This window comes from Trichomycterus rosablanca, chromosome 17 (assembly GCF_030014385.1).
Source record: "Trichomycterus rosablanca isolate fTriRos1 chromosome 17, fTriRos1.hap1, whole genome shotgun sequence".
NCBI classification, from domain to species: Eukaryota; Metazoa; Chordata; class Actinopteri; order Siluriformes; family Trichomycteridae; genus Trichomycterus; species Trichomycterus rosablanca.
In genome coordinates, this window is record NC_086004.1 from 22483116 (window position 1) to 22502791 (window position 19676).

General features: G+C 36.9%; 1 protein-coding gene across 1 annotated transcript; it reads right to left on the bottom strand.

The window, feature by feature from the left end:
* Positions 1-229: 229 nt before the first annotated feature.
* On the bottom strand, positions 230-16134 carry si:ch211-262i1.4 (solute carrier family 46 member 2). The gene is made up of 5 exons (XM_063013422.1): positions 15177-16134; positions 13662-13745; positions 11918-12074; positions 2874-2979; positions 230-253 (listed from the first exon to the last, which is right to left on the bottom strand). The coding sequence occupies exons 1-5, from the start codon at positions 16132-16134 to the stop codon at positions 230-232; spliced, it is 1329 nt and encodes a 442-aa protein (XP_062869492.1).
* Positions 16135-19676: the final 3542 nt, after the last annotated feature.

A 19676-nucleotide genomic window follows, 5' to 3' on the forward strand; every position in this document is an offset into this window, starting at 1 on the left:
GCTGACAGTTTCTTGGTCAGACTGCTATCTTTGTTGTCTGTTCCAGCCGTAGCATCAACAAATCCAAAATCTCCTTGATATTTTGAAAAAAACAAACATGAGTTTAATGAAGGTTTGAAGAATTAAAAATCTTCCACATAGACAACACACAGTCTTTCTAAAAAAGCCAATTTACTTTTGAATCTACCAAAAATGATATTTACACATGTTGGTACACTCTTAAACTCCTTTAGATTTTATCTTGAATAAAGACCTGTGAGACAAAGAATTCAGAGTCAGGTGTCATTATGAATAATTCGGCTGCTCTCACTCAGTGAATTGGTTTTCCACACAGGTGCAGGTTACACACCTGTTTAAATATAAATAATAGATTAAGAGGCTGCATGAAAAAATAAGACATATTGTCTCCAAGTGATCTAAGGAATAATGAGAAAACAGATAGGGATGCAAATTATTTGTTTTAATTATAACCAGTTTAATAAAACCTCTTATTTTTCAAATCTTGGCACATAATTATTTTGCTATTTGTAATAATGACTGTAAGACATTCTCTGACATAAGTGCCATTTACTTATACTGTACTTATTTTTAAAAGTTTATGTTTGCTTTTCTGTTTATGTGTATAACTCAAAAAGTTTGAGATAATTAACAAAAGTATTTATTGTTTTTTATGTAGTAATAGTAGTAGTAGCAGTAGACGTAATGGTGGAATTAGAAGTAGTAGTAATAGAAGAAGTAAACAGTAGAAGTAGTAGTAGGAATGAGTAGTGTTATGTGTAGTAGTACATACTCCATTTCTGGATTTTATTATTTTTTTTAAATGTTTATAAAATGGTTCCTACAAAAAAATTGGTTACAGTACTTGTTTATAAATAATATTTGTAACAGTAATTTTTGTCGCTCTGCTAGCAAACATTTTACGCCACACTTTCTACTTTCTCATTGGCTTTCCTACATTTCACTGATGCAAATTTCTCCAGAATTATGATAGCATAGCACCTAAGTTCCTACATTAACATGCTACACTCATTCTAATACACTTTATTCAAAATTCATTCTGGTTTTGAAAAAAACATTATACCCTATATATCCTAACACCACATCACAGACCCCCATGGACTTTGAACCCCATTTTGAGAGCCACTGTTTTAGAAGACTGCATACCTAGTCATGGAACGAATCATTCACAGCATCTATTTTAGCTTTATTTTAAGGATTGATACTAATATTTAATCAAACAGTTTATGCCTGACTTGAATTAATTAGCAAACATTGTCTCTTAAAGTGCAAACATGTTAAACTTGAAATGTGATGAGATATATTCCTGCCACGAACATTAACGATGTGTAAACATGGTGTAAAACCCACAAACAAACACTTTTTATTTGGTATTTATTTAGCAAAAGTGGTTGATCTTGGACAGATAAGTGTAGTAGGCTTATGGATGTAGCAAAGTGTGAGTCTACAGACTGAAAAGTCCACAGACTGTTTAATAAATAATAAGCACACATTTATATTAAAAAAAACAACATAATGCTAAAACATTTGTTGTGATCTATATTAATTATAGATAAAATATTAACAGATTTTACGTGATTGGTTTTTATTTTAGAGCAGGTAACACATTTTCAAACATCACCAGGTGTCAGGGCAGCAGTGGCACAGATTTGTATGTAGTTTGGCCACTACAAAGACACATGGGTTTTGTTCTTTCCTTGTTTGCGTGCATTTCCATCAAACACTCCGGTTTCCTACCACCTTCAAAAACACAAAAAGATGTATTGATATATTGTATAAGATGTAACTACTTTGACGCGACATCTAGTGTTAGGTTTAGGAAATTAATAAACACAAAGAGGTGCATGGTGGTGGTAGGACAAAGTCCAACAGGCTATAATGGATCTTGTTTGTTTTGTAAATTATCACCATAGCAACATCCAGTACAATGCATCTCGTGCTTTATTTAGATTTAAACACAGTTGGTTATAAAAACCTTCTCTCAGTCTGATCAGATGATTGTTTCTACATGACCAGTTCACATCTCAGGTAGCAGCTTGTAAATGCACCGAAGCTTCTAGATTTTGTTTAAATGACACTGATGGAACAGGTATGTCGTGCACATATTCACATCTCATAATTAGTAAACATTTTACTGTGTTTTACTGGAATTAAAAAAGTTAACCTATAGTAACCTACAGTTCATCTAAAGTTACCTTACACCAGTGTTTAATTCAAAATATCTCATTATTTATGTATATTATATAGGCCTATTATATGACAGAGCTACATTTGGTGCCACGGGTGCTCAACCGGCTATGTACACAGAAAATACAAATAATAATTTAAAAAAAGTTTTAATGATTATTTAAAATGATGTTCATTGTTTTCGGCAGTGTTGTGTCAGTTTTTAATGATCTTTGAAATTTACTGTAGTGCAGCAGTTACCATTTTCTACTGATTTTCTACACGCTACTAGGGGTGGGCGGATCGATCCAATTATCGATATTATCAATACCAACGTTGTATTTGGAATCGGATCGATACTAGTGTGATGGGATCGATACCTTAGTTTAACTTTTTCTCCACTACATTCAGCACGTTTCTCCCGTTTTATCAGAAAGTAAACACCATGATGTGTGTACAGACAGTAGCAGCTCCTCTCACATCCTACATGCTCACCTCGCTCCTTCCCTCCTGCTCTGCTGTGTTTTGTTGTGGTACCGTCAGGTTGTTATGCTGTTAAAATCCTAACAGACATCAGTATGTTGGTAGGTATTGGATTGTAAGTTTTTGAATACTTTGCACATACAGAAATAGGGGCATTTTTATGGAAATAATAGTGTAAACTAGACGTACGTAAAGTACGGACGCACCTTACGCACTTTGCGCACCTTACGCAATCGGCGCATGCGTAGTGAGGCTTTTATTCCGTGTGTTTGTGCTTTGGTGAATGAGAGCTCTTTTCTTTTGACTTTGTACCTATAAATGTGAACAGAATAGCATCGATTTTTATTTTAAATGAAGAAGGACACATACATTCAGTCACTATTAAGAATTTACAAATTCATTTACTCAGCAAACACAACTACGTGGTATGAGTTAGCCGCTTGGTGGTGATACTCCATGATGGTAACGTGAGAAAGTAAAGCACCAGAAACAAGAAATTGGACCACTTTATACAACTGAATTCATCTACAACCCTACTGAGAGCAGCTACTTACAGAAAATGTATGTATTACAATAATAATATGATAGAGTTATAAATACAGAGTGCTTATAGAAACAGAAATCACTGCAATGAGCTTAGCAGCTAACACTAACGACTAAGCTAACAAGTACCCGTGTTGTTAAACTTGGATAATAACTCACAGCTGTAATGTCTTTCGTATAGTTAGTGTACTGCACACAGTGTACAAGTCTTTATTGTATATCTTTCATAATAATAATAATAATAGTTATGGTTTATGAGTTATTTGGGTTTAGTCAGTATCTCAGCTGTGAACTAGTTGGCTAAGTATTGACACATTTACACGGCTGTTCTAACCTTATTAATAGGGATGGGCGGATCGATTCAAATATCGATAGTATCAATACTTCAGTTTTACTTTTTCTCCGCTACATTCAGCACGTTTCTCCCGTTTCATAAGAAAGTAGAAACCATGTTTGTACAGACGCTCTTCTCACATCTTACATGAACACCTTACTGCTCCTCATCTGCTGTGTGTTGTGGTACCGTCACGTGACTAAGGGCACCGAGAGACCGAACACATGTAGCAGAGAGAGAGAGAGAGAGAGAGAGAGAGAGAGAGAGAGAAGCTGTGTGGGGATATTTTACGGCAGTAATTAAAAAGAATTGAATAAAAAATAATTTAAAGTTTAAAACATTTGTTCTCCAGTAATACTTTTGTTTACTTCATTTTTTGTAAGCCACAGAAGTGCAGTGAGTTTTTTAGTTTTGTTATTATATTATTGTATATGATTGTATGACAAACCTCTAACTGAAAATGAATTATCTAATAATTTTGTGTATTTTGTTTATTTTACAAAAAGCCAGAAAAGTGGAACTTAGGTCGATAATAAATGCACGTGTTTATCATTCATGTACGAGTATTTTAGCCATATTGCGTTCAGTGTGTGATTTATACATCATATAAGAAGTAAAAACACGTTCAGCTCGTATAAAACCTCCCGGTCTCTTGTGCTCACCTTCACTGTTCAGTTTGACAGTGAAACGCTGCTTTTTCCTCTCGTTAATCACTCGATATGCCTCAGTGCTCAAAACACAACATGGAAACGGTTCAAGATCCACATGATGGCGCAGAAACACCACAAACATTCTGAAAACGCTTCATTTGGTCAAATTTCCGTTTATTATCAAAACTGTCATAAATACCGAGTACAAATGATTATTTTCATATATGGAATTGCAATAAATTATTTCATTTAAATGTAAATAAGCGATATTATAATACACAGTAAAATGAATGGTGTCGGTTTAGTGATTCAATAGTTCATTACTAGCTGCTCATTCGTCCGTCAGTCACGTGTTTAGTGAGATGACGTCACCGACGCTCCACTGTCAGCGGTTTAGTGAAAGTAGCAGCAGACACTTACATTACTTTTTTATTCTTTCAAAGCAGTGAAACCTAGATATGTTTGTTTGTTTATTTATGATTTTAACGTCATATTTTACACTTCGGTTACATCCACGACAGGAACGGTAGTCACTCATTACACAAGATTCTTCAGTTCACAAGGTTATATCAAACACAGGCCTGGACAATTTTGTATCTCCAGTTCACCTCACTTGCATGTCTTTGGACTGTGGGAGGAAACCGGAGCACCCGGAGGAAACCCACGCATACTAAGCATTTACTGGGCACGTATGAGATCAGTGTTTGATTATGATAGCATAGCCTATATGTCTGCAGCAGAATCAAACTTAAAAGTTTTGGATATACTGCAAGCTCAAGCATTGAGAATACAGTGTATCACAAAAGTGAGTACACCCCTCACATTTCTGCAGATATTTAAGTATATCTTTTCATGGGACAACACTGACAAAATGACACTTTGACACAATGAAAAGTAGTCTGTGTGCAGCTTATATAACAGTGTAAATTTATTCTTCCCTCAAAATAACTCAATATACAGCCATTAATGTCTAAACCACCGGCAACAAAAGTGAGTACACCCCTAAGAGACTACACCCCTAAATGTCCAAATTGAGCACTGCTTGTCATTTTCCCTCCAAAATGTCATGTGATTTGTTAGTGTTACTAGGTCTCAGGTGTGCATAGGGAGCAGGTGTGTTCAATTTAGTAGTACAGCTCTCACACTCTCTCATACTGGTCACTGAAAGTTCCAACATGGCACCTCATGGCAAAGAACTCTCTGAGGATCTTAAAAGACGAATTGTTGCGCTACATGAAGATGGCCAAGGCTACAAGAAGATTGCCAACACCCTGAAACTGAGCTGCAGCACAGTGGCCAAGATCATCCAGCGTTTTAAAAGAGCAGGGTCCACACAGAACAGACCTCGCGTTGGTCGTCCAAAGAAGCTGAGTGCACGTGCTCAGCATCACATCCAACTGCTGTCTTTGAAAGATAGGCGCAGGAGTGCTGTCAGCATTGCTGCAGAGATTGAAAAGGTGGGGGGTCAGCCTGTCAGTGCTCAGACCATACGCCACACACTACATCAAATTGGTCTGCATGGCTGTCACCCCAGAAGGAAGCCTTTTCCGAAGTCTCTACACAAGAAAGCCCGCAAACAGTTTGCTGAAGTCATGTAAACAAAGGACATGGATTACTGGAACCATGTCCTATGGTCTGATGAGACCAAGATTAATTTGTTTGGTTCAGATGGTCTCAAGCATGTGTGGCGGCAATCAGGTGAGGAGTACAAAGATAAGTGTGTCATGCCTACAGTCAAGCATGGTGGTGGGAATGCCATGGTCTGGGGCTGCATGAGTGCAGCAGGTGTTGGGGAGTTACATTTCATTGAGGGACACATGAACTCCAATATGTACTGTGAAATACTGAAGCAGAGCATGATCCCCTCCCTCCGGAAACTGGGTCGCAGGGCAGTGTTCCAGCATGATAATGACCCCAAACACACCTCTAAGACGACCACTGCTTCATTGAAGAGGCTGAAGGTAAAGGTGATGGACTGGCCAAGCATGTCTCCAGACCTAAACCCAATAGAACATCTTTGGGGCATCCTCAAGCGGAAGGTGGAGGAGCGCAAAGTCTCGAATATCCGCCAGCTCCGTGATGTCGTCATGGAGGAGTGGAAAAGCATTCCAGTGGCAACCTGTGAAGCTCTGGTAAACTCCATGCCCAGGAGAGTTAAGGCAGTTCTGGGAAATAATGGTGGCCACACAAAATATTGACACTTCAGGAACTTTCACTAAGGGGTGTACTCACTTTTGTTGCCGGTGGTTTAGACATTAATGGCTGTATATTGAGTTATTTTGAGGGAAGAATAAATTTACACTGTTATATAAGCTGCACACAGACTACTTTTCATTGTGTCAAAGTGTCATTTTGTCAGTGTTGTCCCATGAAAAGATATACTTAAATATCTGCAGAAATGTGAGGGGTGCACTCACTTTTGTGATACACTGTATGTAGTGGGGCCTGTAAAACATCTCCAATATCAGCGATGCTGGTAGAAATTAGGAAAATGCCTTTAAGGATCAGAAGGGTACAACTACTGATGAGGTACTGCTAGACTGCTGGGAACGTAGTGGCTCAAATTTTAGAAGTTTTGGGTGGATAGGTAATGCTAAAGCAGAAAGTATAGGATTACACAAACTCCAGTACTGCCCTACAGTTCCATTATCGTCAATTCCTCTATGGTTGTTTCCTATGCCAGTTGTGGATTTAAGCATTCACAAGATATTGGAGAGTAAATCAAATGAATGGGTAATAAAAGACATAGTACAGAACTATATACAGTAGATGTACACTTTTTGAATTCTGTATATATATATAACAATTCTGTATAACCATAATAACACGCCTAAGAATAGGGCACTCAGGTGTTAATCACACACTAAAGATAATAAATAAACATAGTACAGGAAATTGCATACACTGTACCCAAGAAAAAACTACAGAACATTGTAAAAATATGAACAAGACATATGAACAATAACCTTTTTCAATCCCTGGAAATTGCACTTTACAGTTTTACACTAGCTGGATTTTTAGGGAAAACATCTAGTTATATATATCATTTAATTATCACATTTTTCAAAAGAAATAGAAATATATAAAAGAATCTAGTCTGTTTTTTCTCCCCCACCCCCAAATGTCTCGTGTTACACACCCCAGCCCAGTCGGTGGCGGTAATGCACCTTTCCATTGGTTTGCCAACCGCCATAAAAATCAATAGAATAAGAAGAAGCTGGAGACGCAGACACGAAATGAGACGAAACTATACCGAGGCGAACTCAGCTAGGATGCGAGGGATCGTTGTTGGGATAAATGATCATCTGTTAACAGCATTGATAAATTAAGTTGGTTGCGAGCGGGTGGAACAGCGACCATGTTGCGGTTGTAGCGGTAAATGTTTGTATTGTTCTTGCTGGTTATTTTGCACAAAAAGTACTTACGTTTTTTTCTGTGTCTGTTTACATGTACAAATAAAGTACATATATTTTAAATTTTACATAACTGTACTTGATTACTGTCCTGATTTGCACACACACACTTAAAAACAATGGTTTAGTCGAGACGATGGTTCGTTTGTATACTTTAAGGCTTCTGTGCATTATGAAATGTAGGCCTAATTATCATCAGAAAAAGAAATAATGCAAACCACATTTAATGTTAGTCCACGATTTTGTTTTGTGTTCTTGATGCCATGTTTAAAGCTAACAGAAGCTTATATCAATCTCCCTGCTAAACTTTATCTTGGATCTAAATAATATTTTTTTCATTCTTCTTTTATTTCTAACAGAAGATTGTAAGTTTTTGAATACTTTTCTTTGCACATACAGAAATAAGGGCAATTTTATGGAAATAATGGTGTAAATTATACTTAAATGAAGTACAAACGCATCTTACGTACTTTGCGCATCTTACGCAAATTCACGAAACGACCCCCATACGTAGGTCAGTTTCGTGAATCGGAGCATGCGTAGTGAGGCTCTCATTCCGTGTTCGTGATGAATAAAAGCTCTTTTCTTTTGACTTTGTGCTTATAAATGTAAACAGAATAGCATCTATTTTTATTTTAAATGAACAAGTACACGTGTATTTGGTCACTATTAAAAATGTACATATTTGTTCACCCAGCAAACACAACTACGAGTTAGCCGCTTGGTGGTGATAGATACTTTACTTATCCCGAGGGAAATTACACCATGATGGTAACGTTGTGACAAAGCAAAGCACCAGAAACAAGAAATCTGATGATAATGTATGTATTACAATATTAATATAATGAAGAGTTACAAATACAGAGTGCTTATAGAAACATAAATCACTGCAATTAGCTTAGCAGCTAACACTAGCGACTAAGCTAACAAGTACCCGTGTTGTTTGTAAACCTTGAATATTAAATCACAGCTGTAATGTCTTTCATATAGTTAGTGTACTGCACACAGTGTACAAGTCTTTATTGTATATCTATCATAATAATAGTTATGGTTTATGAGTGATTTAGGTTTTAGTCAGTATCTCAGATGTGAACTAGGTGGCTAGGCTAGGTATTGACACATTTACACGGCTGTTCTAACCTTGTTACTAAGGATGGGCGGATCGATCCAAATATCGATAGTATCAATACTTCAGTTTTACTTTTTCTCCGCTACATTCAGCACGTTTCTCCCGTTTCATAAGAAAGTAGAAACCATGTTTGTACAGACGCTCCTCTCACATCTTACATATACACCGTACTGCTCCTCATCTGCTGTGTGTTGTGGTACCGTCACGTGACTAAGGGCACCGAGAGACCGAACACATGTAGCAGAGAGAGAGAGAGGAGCTGTGTGGGGATATTTTCAGAAATAATTTATGTTTTGTTATTATGTAATTGTTTCTGAACATAAACCTCAGACTTAGTTCATTATAGTAATAAATGCCCTACTCATAAATCATAACACACTGCTCTCCCCTACATGGAAGTAAATAAACTGCTTTAATAAGTAAAAAGTATCGGTACTGGTATCGGCGATACTGGCCCTGTATTTACTTGGTATCAAATCTACACCAAATTTCGCAGTATCGCACACCACGTTACCATTCTGTGTAACTTAAGCTTTATTTACTTTTAAACCCCGTTTCCATGGAAACATGCGCTGCATTTTATCCACCAATCAGAATGCGACTGAGGGAACGTTTTCTGCTAGTAGCCGTTTTTAACGTAACACTGTATGATCGTATGTAGTAGTGGTGTGCAATACTGCAAAATTTGGTGTAGATCTGATACCAATACCGATACTTTTTCCTTTTATAATCAGTTTATTTACTTTCATGTAGGGGAGAGCAGTGTGTCATGATTTATGAGGTAAATGTATCAATATGCTATGACCACTAAATGATTTTGTGATTTTTACTTTTTTTTTCTACTGTTAACTAATTAATCATGTGCATGTTAAAACCCAGGACAGCAAAGTTATTAGGCAAATAAAAAGCTCTTTTATTAATATAATTATCTACGTTTGAGGTTTTTGTTCAGAACCAATAATATAATGACAAAACATAATTTATCCCTTTCATTGCACTTTTCTGGCCTTTGTAAAATAAACAAAATACACAAAATCATTATGAAAATGATCATTTTCAGTTAGAGGTTTTTCATACAATCATATACAAAAATATAATACCAAAATTACATTTCCTCCTTTCACTGCACTTCTCTGGCTTACAAAAAATAAAGTACACAAAATAATTACTGGAGAAAATTTTTTTTTTATTTCATTTGTTCATTTACTGCCGTAAATTTATTTAACCCAGTAAACTTAGGTAGCTAGCTGACCTATGTTTTTGGAAGCTTCCACATTACTGTGCCACACTTGTCACTGTGCTGTTATTATTATTACTATTATTATTATTATTATTATTATTATTATTATTATTACTATATGTGGCACAAATGACACACTATCCTGGCTGTGTGAAAATGGCCATGCTTACCAATAGCCATGGCACCATTTCATCGAATCAAATGATGAGAAAGTGAGTAAAATTTCGGGAGGCAAGAGAAAGAGGACATACAACTAGTTAAAGGTATAAATGACATGTACATTTCAAGAAAGAAGAAGAAGGATGAGAGTATTGAGCCAGATAAGTGTCACAGTTGCACAAATACTCAGGACTGTGGTGAACAAAAAGGCCCTACTGCATCTCAGTACAACCAGCTTGACCTTAAAATTCCAATGCTAAAACTTATATATATCTTCATGTGCTGCCAGTTCAAAGACACACCAAAAATATGAGAGCTGACTTATCAGAGTTCAATAAAAAAACAAATGACTATTGACTCTCAAAATGACATTAACAAAAATCCATCATACTCTACCAGTGTTAATGGATACAACACAGACTACAGTATCACTTTAGATGATGAGATGCAGAAGTTTTCCAAGTGTGGTGAAGATTCATTCACTCACAGTCCATCATGCACCATCACAGAGGAGGTTGAGGCATTTTCTGTGGAGGATATCTCTGGCTCTAACGTAATGCTGATTTCTTCTCAAGAGGGCTGGACAGACCTACCAGTTAAGTCACCCTCAGACAAAAGAAAGTGCTTTTGTTTCATTATAATGTACTGCTTAGTTTGTTATAATATTCTTGAATTGATTGTAACAATTTTACTCATTGCATTCTTAAATTCCCAATTCTATTTGTTCAGAAGGTGTAAATTAATTTTTAATATGAACATGACTCTGATGTGAACAGCACCAAAGCAATGCTGGCTGAGGATTAAATCAAATAAGAGATAATAGATAATAATAAAATAAGAGATACAGAATAAACAATTTTTTTTTTATTTAAAATGACCCTCTGTATTTTCGCCTCAGTTCCTCTGGAATGACATGCATTGTGCCAACGTACCCCATTGATCTAAGAGCGAGCAGCTTGTCCCTCAAATAAACAAAGTACTTGCAACTCTCTTGCGTATAAAAAGACTCCATATCCATAGGATACACGAAAATACACAAAATACACATACAAACACACTAGAGAACAGAAAAAATTAGAAAATTGCAGTAATAGGCACCACGAACACAGAGCTACTGAGTAGACTGCTACTCGGTGCGGTGCCAGAAGTCTAACATCCAGGTAATTCCAGAAGTTTTGTTCTGTCTAGTGTTTGACACTTCTTCAGATTGCTTGTTCAGCTTGTTAGAGATGTTTTATAGATGCATTATAGATGTGACCTCATGTGGTTGTACTTTGCCTAAAGTTCAGGTATCTGAAAGTGAAACAAATGGCAGATTAGTATTATATTATGTATTATAGGCCAAGGAGCATATAAATAAAAAGGTTTGGTTTTTTAGCCATTTCTAACAGGTGAATATAGAATTTTTTCATTTATTCATTTAATGTCTGTTTTACCACCGCTTTTTCTTCTTCAGGGTCGCAGTGGGTCAAATTCAGTGGGCAAAAGGTAGGAAACACTCCGGATGGGTTGCCAGTTTATCACAGGGTATCACACATACTCATACCTAGAGCAATTTTAGCATCTCCATTTAAACTGGCTGTATGTCTTTGGACTGGGAGGAAACTGGAGCTCCCAGAGGAAACCCAGAGGGACACGGAAACCCTGGACCTTCTTGCTGTGAGGCGACAGTGCTACCCACCGAGCCACCAGGCCAAGAAAATAAAAATGATTACTATTTAATACCTCAGTGTTCCATCACTGATCTTTCTCAAACCTTTGGCATTGGGATGGCATACTTACAGAATGGGTATGACACTGAGGTAGCTGATGGCGCAGGAGAGGATAAAACAGAATCCGCTGTACCAGTTCAGAGTGAGGGGGTAAATGGAGGAGAAGAGCACCGTAGACAGAAGTTCAGTTACAGTAAGGGCCAACTGTAGCCGCCCAAAAATACGCCCTAAAATAGGAACAGAACAGAGCTGTTTCATGCTTGTGCATTCAATCTGTTACCACAACATTTATATAGTTTTAATTTTATATTTATATCATAACAATATATGAGTAAAGTTTAACCAAATATTAAATTTAAATGAAATTAACATGACTAGATGATATTTGGTTGGTGGATCAACATTGTCAGCACTGCCATAACACTAACATTGTGTATTGTGTGTGATTCTGGTATGAGAGTATCAGGTGCAGTAGTGTTGTTTAAACTTACTTGCCTTATTATTAGGAACACACCTTGTTAGCACACCTTGTAGGTGTGGTTTAAACAACAAATTGTGTTATTTTTGTTGAAGTTTTAATTTTTTATTATAATGTTTTTAGTCGACACTTACTGATCACATGATCGTTGTTTTAAATGTTCATTTTACTGCCACTGTATGCCATTTATTTTTTATTATCATGAACTAATTTCATAGTTACGTCATGTATAACATTATTATAATGCTTTTTTTATATAAACTTATTACTGATGGATCAAATGAAACTTATTTTAGGCATTTTTGCTAAAAAAAAATACCGTCCATATAACTGTCATATACACAAGTTAAAATCATGTTTTGCTCTCTGGTTTCGTTCATGACTGGACAGGTAGTTATAGGTTACACATGATTTATCAAGTTTAACGTTAAACCTTGTCATGGCCAATTTTGTACCTTCAATTCCCCTAACCAAACCGGAGAACATGCAAACTTCACACAGAAAGGGCCCGGACTGGAACGCTCCACCTGGTAATTGAATCCAGGACTTTATTGCTGTAAGGCGACAGTGTTACCCACTGAGCCACTATGTTTTAGACTTAAAACTTGAATTAACTAGCATTTAATACAACCTTAAAATCATGAGACATTGCAAAACAACAAAATAAAGCAAACATATTTCAGTCACTGATGGAACCTTCGTCTAAATAAAATTTTAACTAATTGAATCCAGCACAATCAACAACAAAGCATTTTGTACTGGTATGTTTCTAGGAAATGAGTGGACAGGGTATTACATTGCAAGTGACATTTAAAAAGTCAGTAGAATTTCCCAAAAATGTCATTTCTGAGTCATAGAAAGACTGATTCATAGTTAAATGGCTTACAAAAACGTTTTGATTAAAAGTGTTTAAAATACGTAAGAAAATGTTATGCAATGTAGACAATATACATTTCTTTTTAAAATCAGTGTGTGGATGTATGCCTGATATTTCTAGGTAAAAAAAACTATATATGCTTCATTTACTCATTTTAAAACATGAAACCAAATTTTGAACCAGTTTCATAACTCGTCATTGACGCCTTTATAATCAGAACAGTACAAGTATGTTTCTTTTTTTTTTTGCTTTAGTAATCTGAATTTTGATCTGTGTGAGCAATTTAAACGTGTTTATTTCTCCTAATCTCTGCTATTTGTACACAATGTTTTAGTCTTTATTTATTATTTTATTGCTGTGAAATGTCATCATTCTTAAGTTACTCCATCCAAATACAGTAATGTGGGGGATTTTTTACATGTTACAACTCTTCTGCTTCTTGTTTTCTGCTCCTCTTACCATACTGCTGGGCGTCTAGAACTTTTGAAAGCATTGCTCGCAGTGTTGGCATAGGAACACAGGCAAACATCATTATTCCTCGAGCTGTTAGAAAACATGTCCATAAAAGTATTAGTTAAGTATTAGTAGTGCAGCTTCAATACACAGTTTTGATTAAATAGAGTCCTGAACTGGGGCTTTGAAAGAACAAATATGGAAATGATTTCATCTGTGGGGCTTTGTGAAGTAAAAATGGTACTGATTGGAAATGAGATTTTCTCTAAACCTAGTTTGATATCATTTTGTAATTATAAAACTATAATTTAACAAGGGGAAGGTAGGATGTTCCTACTCACACTGACCCATACCTGTATTTACTCATATGTTGGGATATTTTAAAGCAGCCAGTCTAATTAATAAATTTGTTCCACTTATTTTTAGAATACAACCAAAGTTTATGTCTACCAGCAATAGGTCTATTGAGTGTCCACACCAATCTGATACAGAGGAATTCCAATTCCCCCCCCCCCCCCACACAATTTTCTCCCCTAATCTAGTCGTATCCAATTACACTAATTGCTTTACGCTTCACCTCTACCGATAACCCTTCACTGCTGAGGAGCTTCGCAACTGACACACGCCCCCTCCAACACGTGTGCAGTACCCGTTGCATCTTTTCACCTGCACGAGGCGAGTTCATATGCGGATCAGCCTTGTGCACTGAGAGCCACACCCTGATCAGCATTATTCCTCAACTCTGCGCAGGCATAATCAATCAGCCAGCAGAGGTCGTAATTGCACCAGTTATGAGGAACCCTGGTCCGGCTCATCCCACCCTGTGAACAACAGCCAATCGTTGTTCATGTAGCCGCCCAGCCGGATGGCAGAGCTGAAATTCGATATGATGTATTCGAGATCCCTCGGGTGTGCTAGTGTATTTTACCGCTGTGCGGCGAGGAATTCCACTTTTGATGGTGGAGAAATGTAAACAAACAAGCTGCTCTAGTAGTAAAGGACACCTAGTAACAGTGATTACATGAGCATACACTGAAAAATTTAATTTGGAGAGGAATTATTTGAGACACTACACATATGGTCGACACATGATGGTAATAATATTAACAACAACAAAATTAATAACAATAGCAATAATAATAATAATGATGATAATAATACATTCCTGGTAATGTTGGGATATTTTGTAAAATGCAGAGAAAATACAAGAATCTGTAAATGTATTGATTCTAATTTATTAATCTTTATTTAACTGAATTAATCTTAATTTTTGTGCAAATAAACAAATTAAGAAATTGACACCTGCAACACACTGAAAAGTTTTGAAAAAGGCATATTTACCTATTAATTACACTTTTTAATTATTTGGAAAATTAATACCAATTATTAATCGATTCTCCTGTTAATTATGCTCCATACATTTTCAATTTCATTGCCTTCTGTGTCTAGAAAGCCCTGCTATTAAAGTTCATGCAATCTTGCTAGGAGTTTGAGAGGTTACTCTACGTTTGCTTCACTTACCCATGAAGTAGATCCAACTATCCACTGCAAACGCCATCATAGCCATTCCAGTGCAGTTAGACACAATGCCAAGCAGAGACAGGGCTGAGTCACCAAGCACACTGGACAGTATCAGGACTCCAAGAAAGCTGCTCAAATACATGGCACTAGTGGCTGCTCTACCATAACCTGCCCACACCGAGTCCCAACTCAACGGAGGCTTGAGCACATAGAGTGTAAGAACGTTCTCCGCTCCAGTCATACCCAGGTCAAACAGTACCAAAGCTGATATTAGAATCCCAATGTGAATTCTGTTCATCCTCTCGCCGCATTCACCCTGCGCTAACAATCGATCTGTTTCATCACTGTTTTGTATTTGGGGGGTGAGAACAAACACAGAGTGCAAGAGCGATGCCATATTGAGGAGCATAGCGGTCCCGAGAAGAACTAACCCTCGATGACCAAACTGGTACACATACCCCGATAGCAGACCACCCAGCACTCCTGCAATGCCAACACAGAAATCCACAACATTGAGTTTCAGTGTGCGCCTCTTTTGCTTCGAGCCCAGGGAAGCAAGAGCTACAACACCAGCCCAGTAAGCAGAAGGACCTCCGCTGAGGCCGTACACCACGGATCCAAGGAAGAGGAACTCCACAGGCAGATCGTAGAACAGGAAGACAAGCAGGAAGCACATGCCCAGGAGCGAGCCCAGCTGAGGGATGACCATAAACATTTTAGGTCCTCGTCGGTCTGCAAGGCGACCAAGTGGGATGATGGAAAGCATGGATGCTACAGCAGAAATGGTGGAGTGAATAAGGAAGAATCGTGAGGATGCTGCTTGGGCCTGGTCATCCTGTCCACCTGCTGCTTCCAGTGAGTGGTTGTACACTGTTAGAGTGAGCGCCATGTCAAAAAATGAGGTTCCTAGTTTTAGTAGAATCACCACTGGTTCCACCAATGTGAAGAACGTCTCCATGGTTAAGGGATCAGAAAGATCTGCTGTGTCTGTACTGTTTACCTTAAATAAAACATGATGCAAAAATCAAACATAGTCAACAATTTTCAAAAGGTTTTATGAGGTCTGTCATTAAGGCACAAAATCTTTCCTAGGTCACATTTCTAAACTTTGTTAATAGGTTAAAAGCTCACTTAGTAAAAATGTTCTACCTGTGTCTGCGTGGGGTTTCTGCTGGATGCTCTGGTTTCCTCCCACAGTCCAAAGACATGCAGTCAGATAAACTGGAGCTACTAAAAACTGCCCAAAGTGTGTGTTTGTGTGTGTATGCCATGTGGTGGAATGGCGATCTGTCCAGGGTGCTTTCCTTCCTTACAGCCCATGAGTCAGACCCACCACAACCCTGACCAGGATGAAGCGGTAGTAAAACAGACAGTGAATGAATGAATTATATTAAGTAATTACTGTGTGAGGCAGTGTGACAATAGCACAAATGAGCATACTGTTATAGAAGAACTAGCTGACTAAGGGTGGTGTATACGGGTGGGTAAGTGGATATTTATTTCACTCATACTAAAATAATTAGTCCACAATTAAAAATGAATCTTTTATAATAAGCTCCTACATTACTACAATAGAAAATACACAGACTTTAACAATTTTATAGCAGCAATGAATTTATAAAAACACTCACCCCCTGCTTTCTTGCTCTATTCGTGCCTGAAAAACATAAAGCAACCACATCTGGATTAAAATTTCCTTGTTTTGGATACCAATGTCTTAAGGCTTCCTTAACACTGACACAAAATCAAGAAAACCAAGCACACTACATACATGTGACAAGCTATGAACAGCACCTACCACTGTTATTATGCAAATCGGTTAATATAGGCTTAATATTTAAGTAAGGTCAACAGTTTGTAGACTAATAATAAAAAAAAATTCCTTAATGTAAGCTCAGTCGAAGCCTATACTGCAGCATAGCAGAGGAATCTTGTTCACTTTTAGATTGCGTATGCTTTTCAACCTTGGAACAAGTAGGGCTATACATTCCTACATATTACACTATATATGCTATGTTATACATGACTGAATGCAGGGTTAGTCAGCTTTTCTGTGAGAGAGTATTTATCTTAATCCTTAATTTCCTTCGGGATTAATTAATAAAGCATCTATCTATCTATCTATCTATCTATCTATCTATCTATCTATCTATCTATCTATCTATCTATCTATCTATCTATCTATCTATCTATCTATCTATCTATCTATCTATCTATCTATAAAATTTTAAACATTCATGATGTATAAAGCTTATTGAAAAGGCTAAGAACTCTTTGTAAACTGTTAAAGAGGCTCTGAGGTCTCAGGAATCCCATACAGAGCATGAGTGTTAAATAATTTGTACTTGAAAATGCAAAAAAATGCCAAACATCAATCCATCACCCATTCACTTAACACCCCGGAAAGAACCTCCACACAGAACACCAGTCCATGACTGGTCATTACACAATCACCCATTCAGTCAAAAATCCTGGACATCCATTCTAGGTCATCACACACTCAGCCGTTTACTCACCTTTTTGTAGAGACAATTTAAGCAGAATGGTAGAAAAATATAATGCACATCATGTGTAAAGAAAAATGCTGAAATTGGACACACAATGACCCATAAACAGTCTGATTCTAGAGACGTTTAGTGTCTTTAATGAAGAAAATTATGGAAAAACAAAGCAGCCCAATGGACATCCCCGAAGTTCCCTCTGCCTTTGTCTGTTTACGTAGATGGAACTAGTGGTAGTTTATGGTCACGCTGAATGCTCCTAGTAAGAGGAAATATTACTAACAGTGACATGGCAAGGAAAGAGGGAAGTTGTGTTGGTAAAGTGAAATTGTAAGAGAGAGAAAAAAAAGAAAACCCCTTTACAAATGCAGCTTGTGCAAAATCTGATCTGCACTGGAAAGCTGCCAGCGTCAGGACTCGGTTATTGCCTTGAAATACAACCCCAAATCAGAAAAAGTTGGGACACTATGGAAAATGCAAATAAAATAAAAATGCAGTGTTCCTTACTTTGACTTTTATTTGATTGCAGACAGTTTGAACCAAACATATTTCATGTTTTGTCAGCTCAACTCCTCGACTTCTCTGGGCTTCTCTGGAGGCATCTAGGACGCCGTGTGCTCTGGACCAAAGACAAAAAGGACCATCCAGACTGTTATCAGCAACAAGTCCAAAAGCCAGAGTTCTGTCATGGTATCGGGCTGTGTCGGTGCCCTTGGCAAAGGTAATTTACACTTCTTTGATGGCAGCATTAATGCCAAAAAGTTACATTTGCTGCCTTCAAGACGTCATCTTTTCCAGGGATATCCATTAATTTTTCAACAAGACAATGCAAAACCACAATTAACCAGTTGTTTTTCTTTCTTACACCATATTATTATGCTAATAACCCTATGGGGCTCCAAAGTAAACACAGAGTCATAAGTAGCTGCTTAATAACCTATGAGTTACAGTTGGCTGTGTTTACTGTAATGTAAACACACAAAAAGAGAATCAAAAGCAGTCAAGCCAGAAAATAGGTTCAAATCTTTATTTTCAAATCTTTATAATTCTATCTAATCAACTTTCAATCATAAATACAAAATTACAATAAATTACAGGGCATTTTTATAAACGGCGTTCTCACTTTTCAGTTCGAAACAGATATATCCTGAAGCAAATTGCCTTACTGTGTAAACACGTTTCAATCTACACTTTTTCAACTGTTTCCAAACTGTGCAAACAATTCAAGTTGTTCATATTGTTTTTATCTGATATGTTTGAGTTAATAAAACCCCAATCAATCTTCAAAACACTTCGTCTCCAGCTCCATCTACCATCTACTGTTCAGTCCCTTAAATTCACAGACGATTTATTGATATTTCTGCTTGTACTGAACATGGGATAAACCAAGGCTGTAATCACAATATATATTGGGGGGTCACTCCATCCCAACATTTAGATGTTTAAATTGTCCCGGCAATATACTGATGTAAAAAAGATACATAATCCACTCACAACCTTTGTATAATGTTAGGATCCATCCTTGATTGATGGTTGATTTGGTTCCCCTATTGTTCAGTTCATGGCTACGGCTTTGGAATAAACTCTTAACAATATCTTCACAGAGAATGAATCAACACTCACAGTGTAAGTGTTATTTTGTATGTGTAATTAATAAAGTTCATTACCTTCAGCACCTGTTGTATCATCTATTCTACGTATTACAAAATTGCTTAACATTTTAATTGGCACTTATATACACTACTCAATGTGCACATTTGCATTTTGGTTTGCACTATAAAAACAATACCTCAATCATAAAACAAATTTTTAAGACGAAAGCTGATTAACAACTAAAGTAATGATCTAACCTATAACAAGTGCAATATTACTTCATAATAAACATCTTTGGTTAAAACACATTGAATGTCAACTTTGTCTTAACAAACTGAAAACAAAAACATATATTTTTTTTATGGTAGTAGTTCCTAAATGGTCAGAATTGGTCATGATTGGTTAT

What these genes read in the sequence shown, in the direction of transcription:
- si:ch211-262i1.4 (XM_063013422.1), bottom strand. Translation starts at nt 16,134, where the DNA reads ATGGAGACGTTCTTCACATTGGTGGAACCAGTGGTGATTCTACTAAAA. An exon ending in TCTAGACGCCCAGCAGTATG is followed by an intron (nt 12,075 to 13,661) that starts GTAAGAGGAGCA and finishes TTCCTATTTTAG; the next exon opens with GGCGTATTTTTGGGCGGCTA. An exon ending in AGGTGCGCAAAGTGCGTAAG is followed by an intron (nt 254 to 2,873) that starts GTGCGTCCGTAC and finishes TTTGTCTCACAG; the next exon opens with GTCTTTATTCAAGATAAAAT.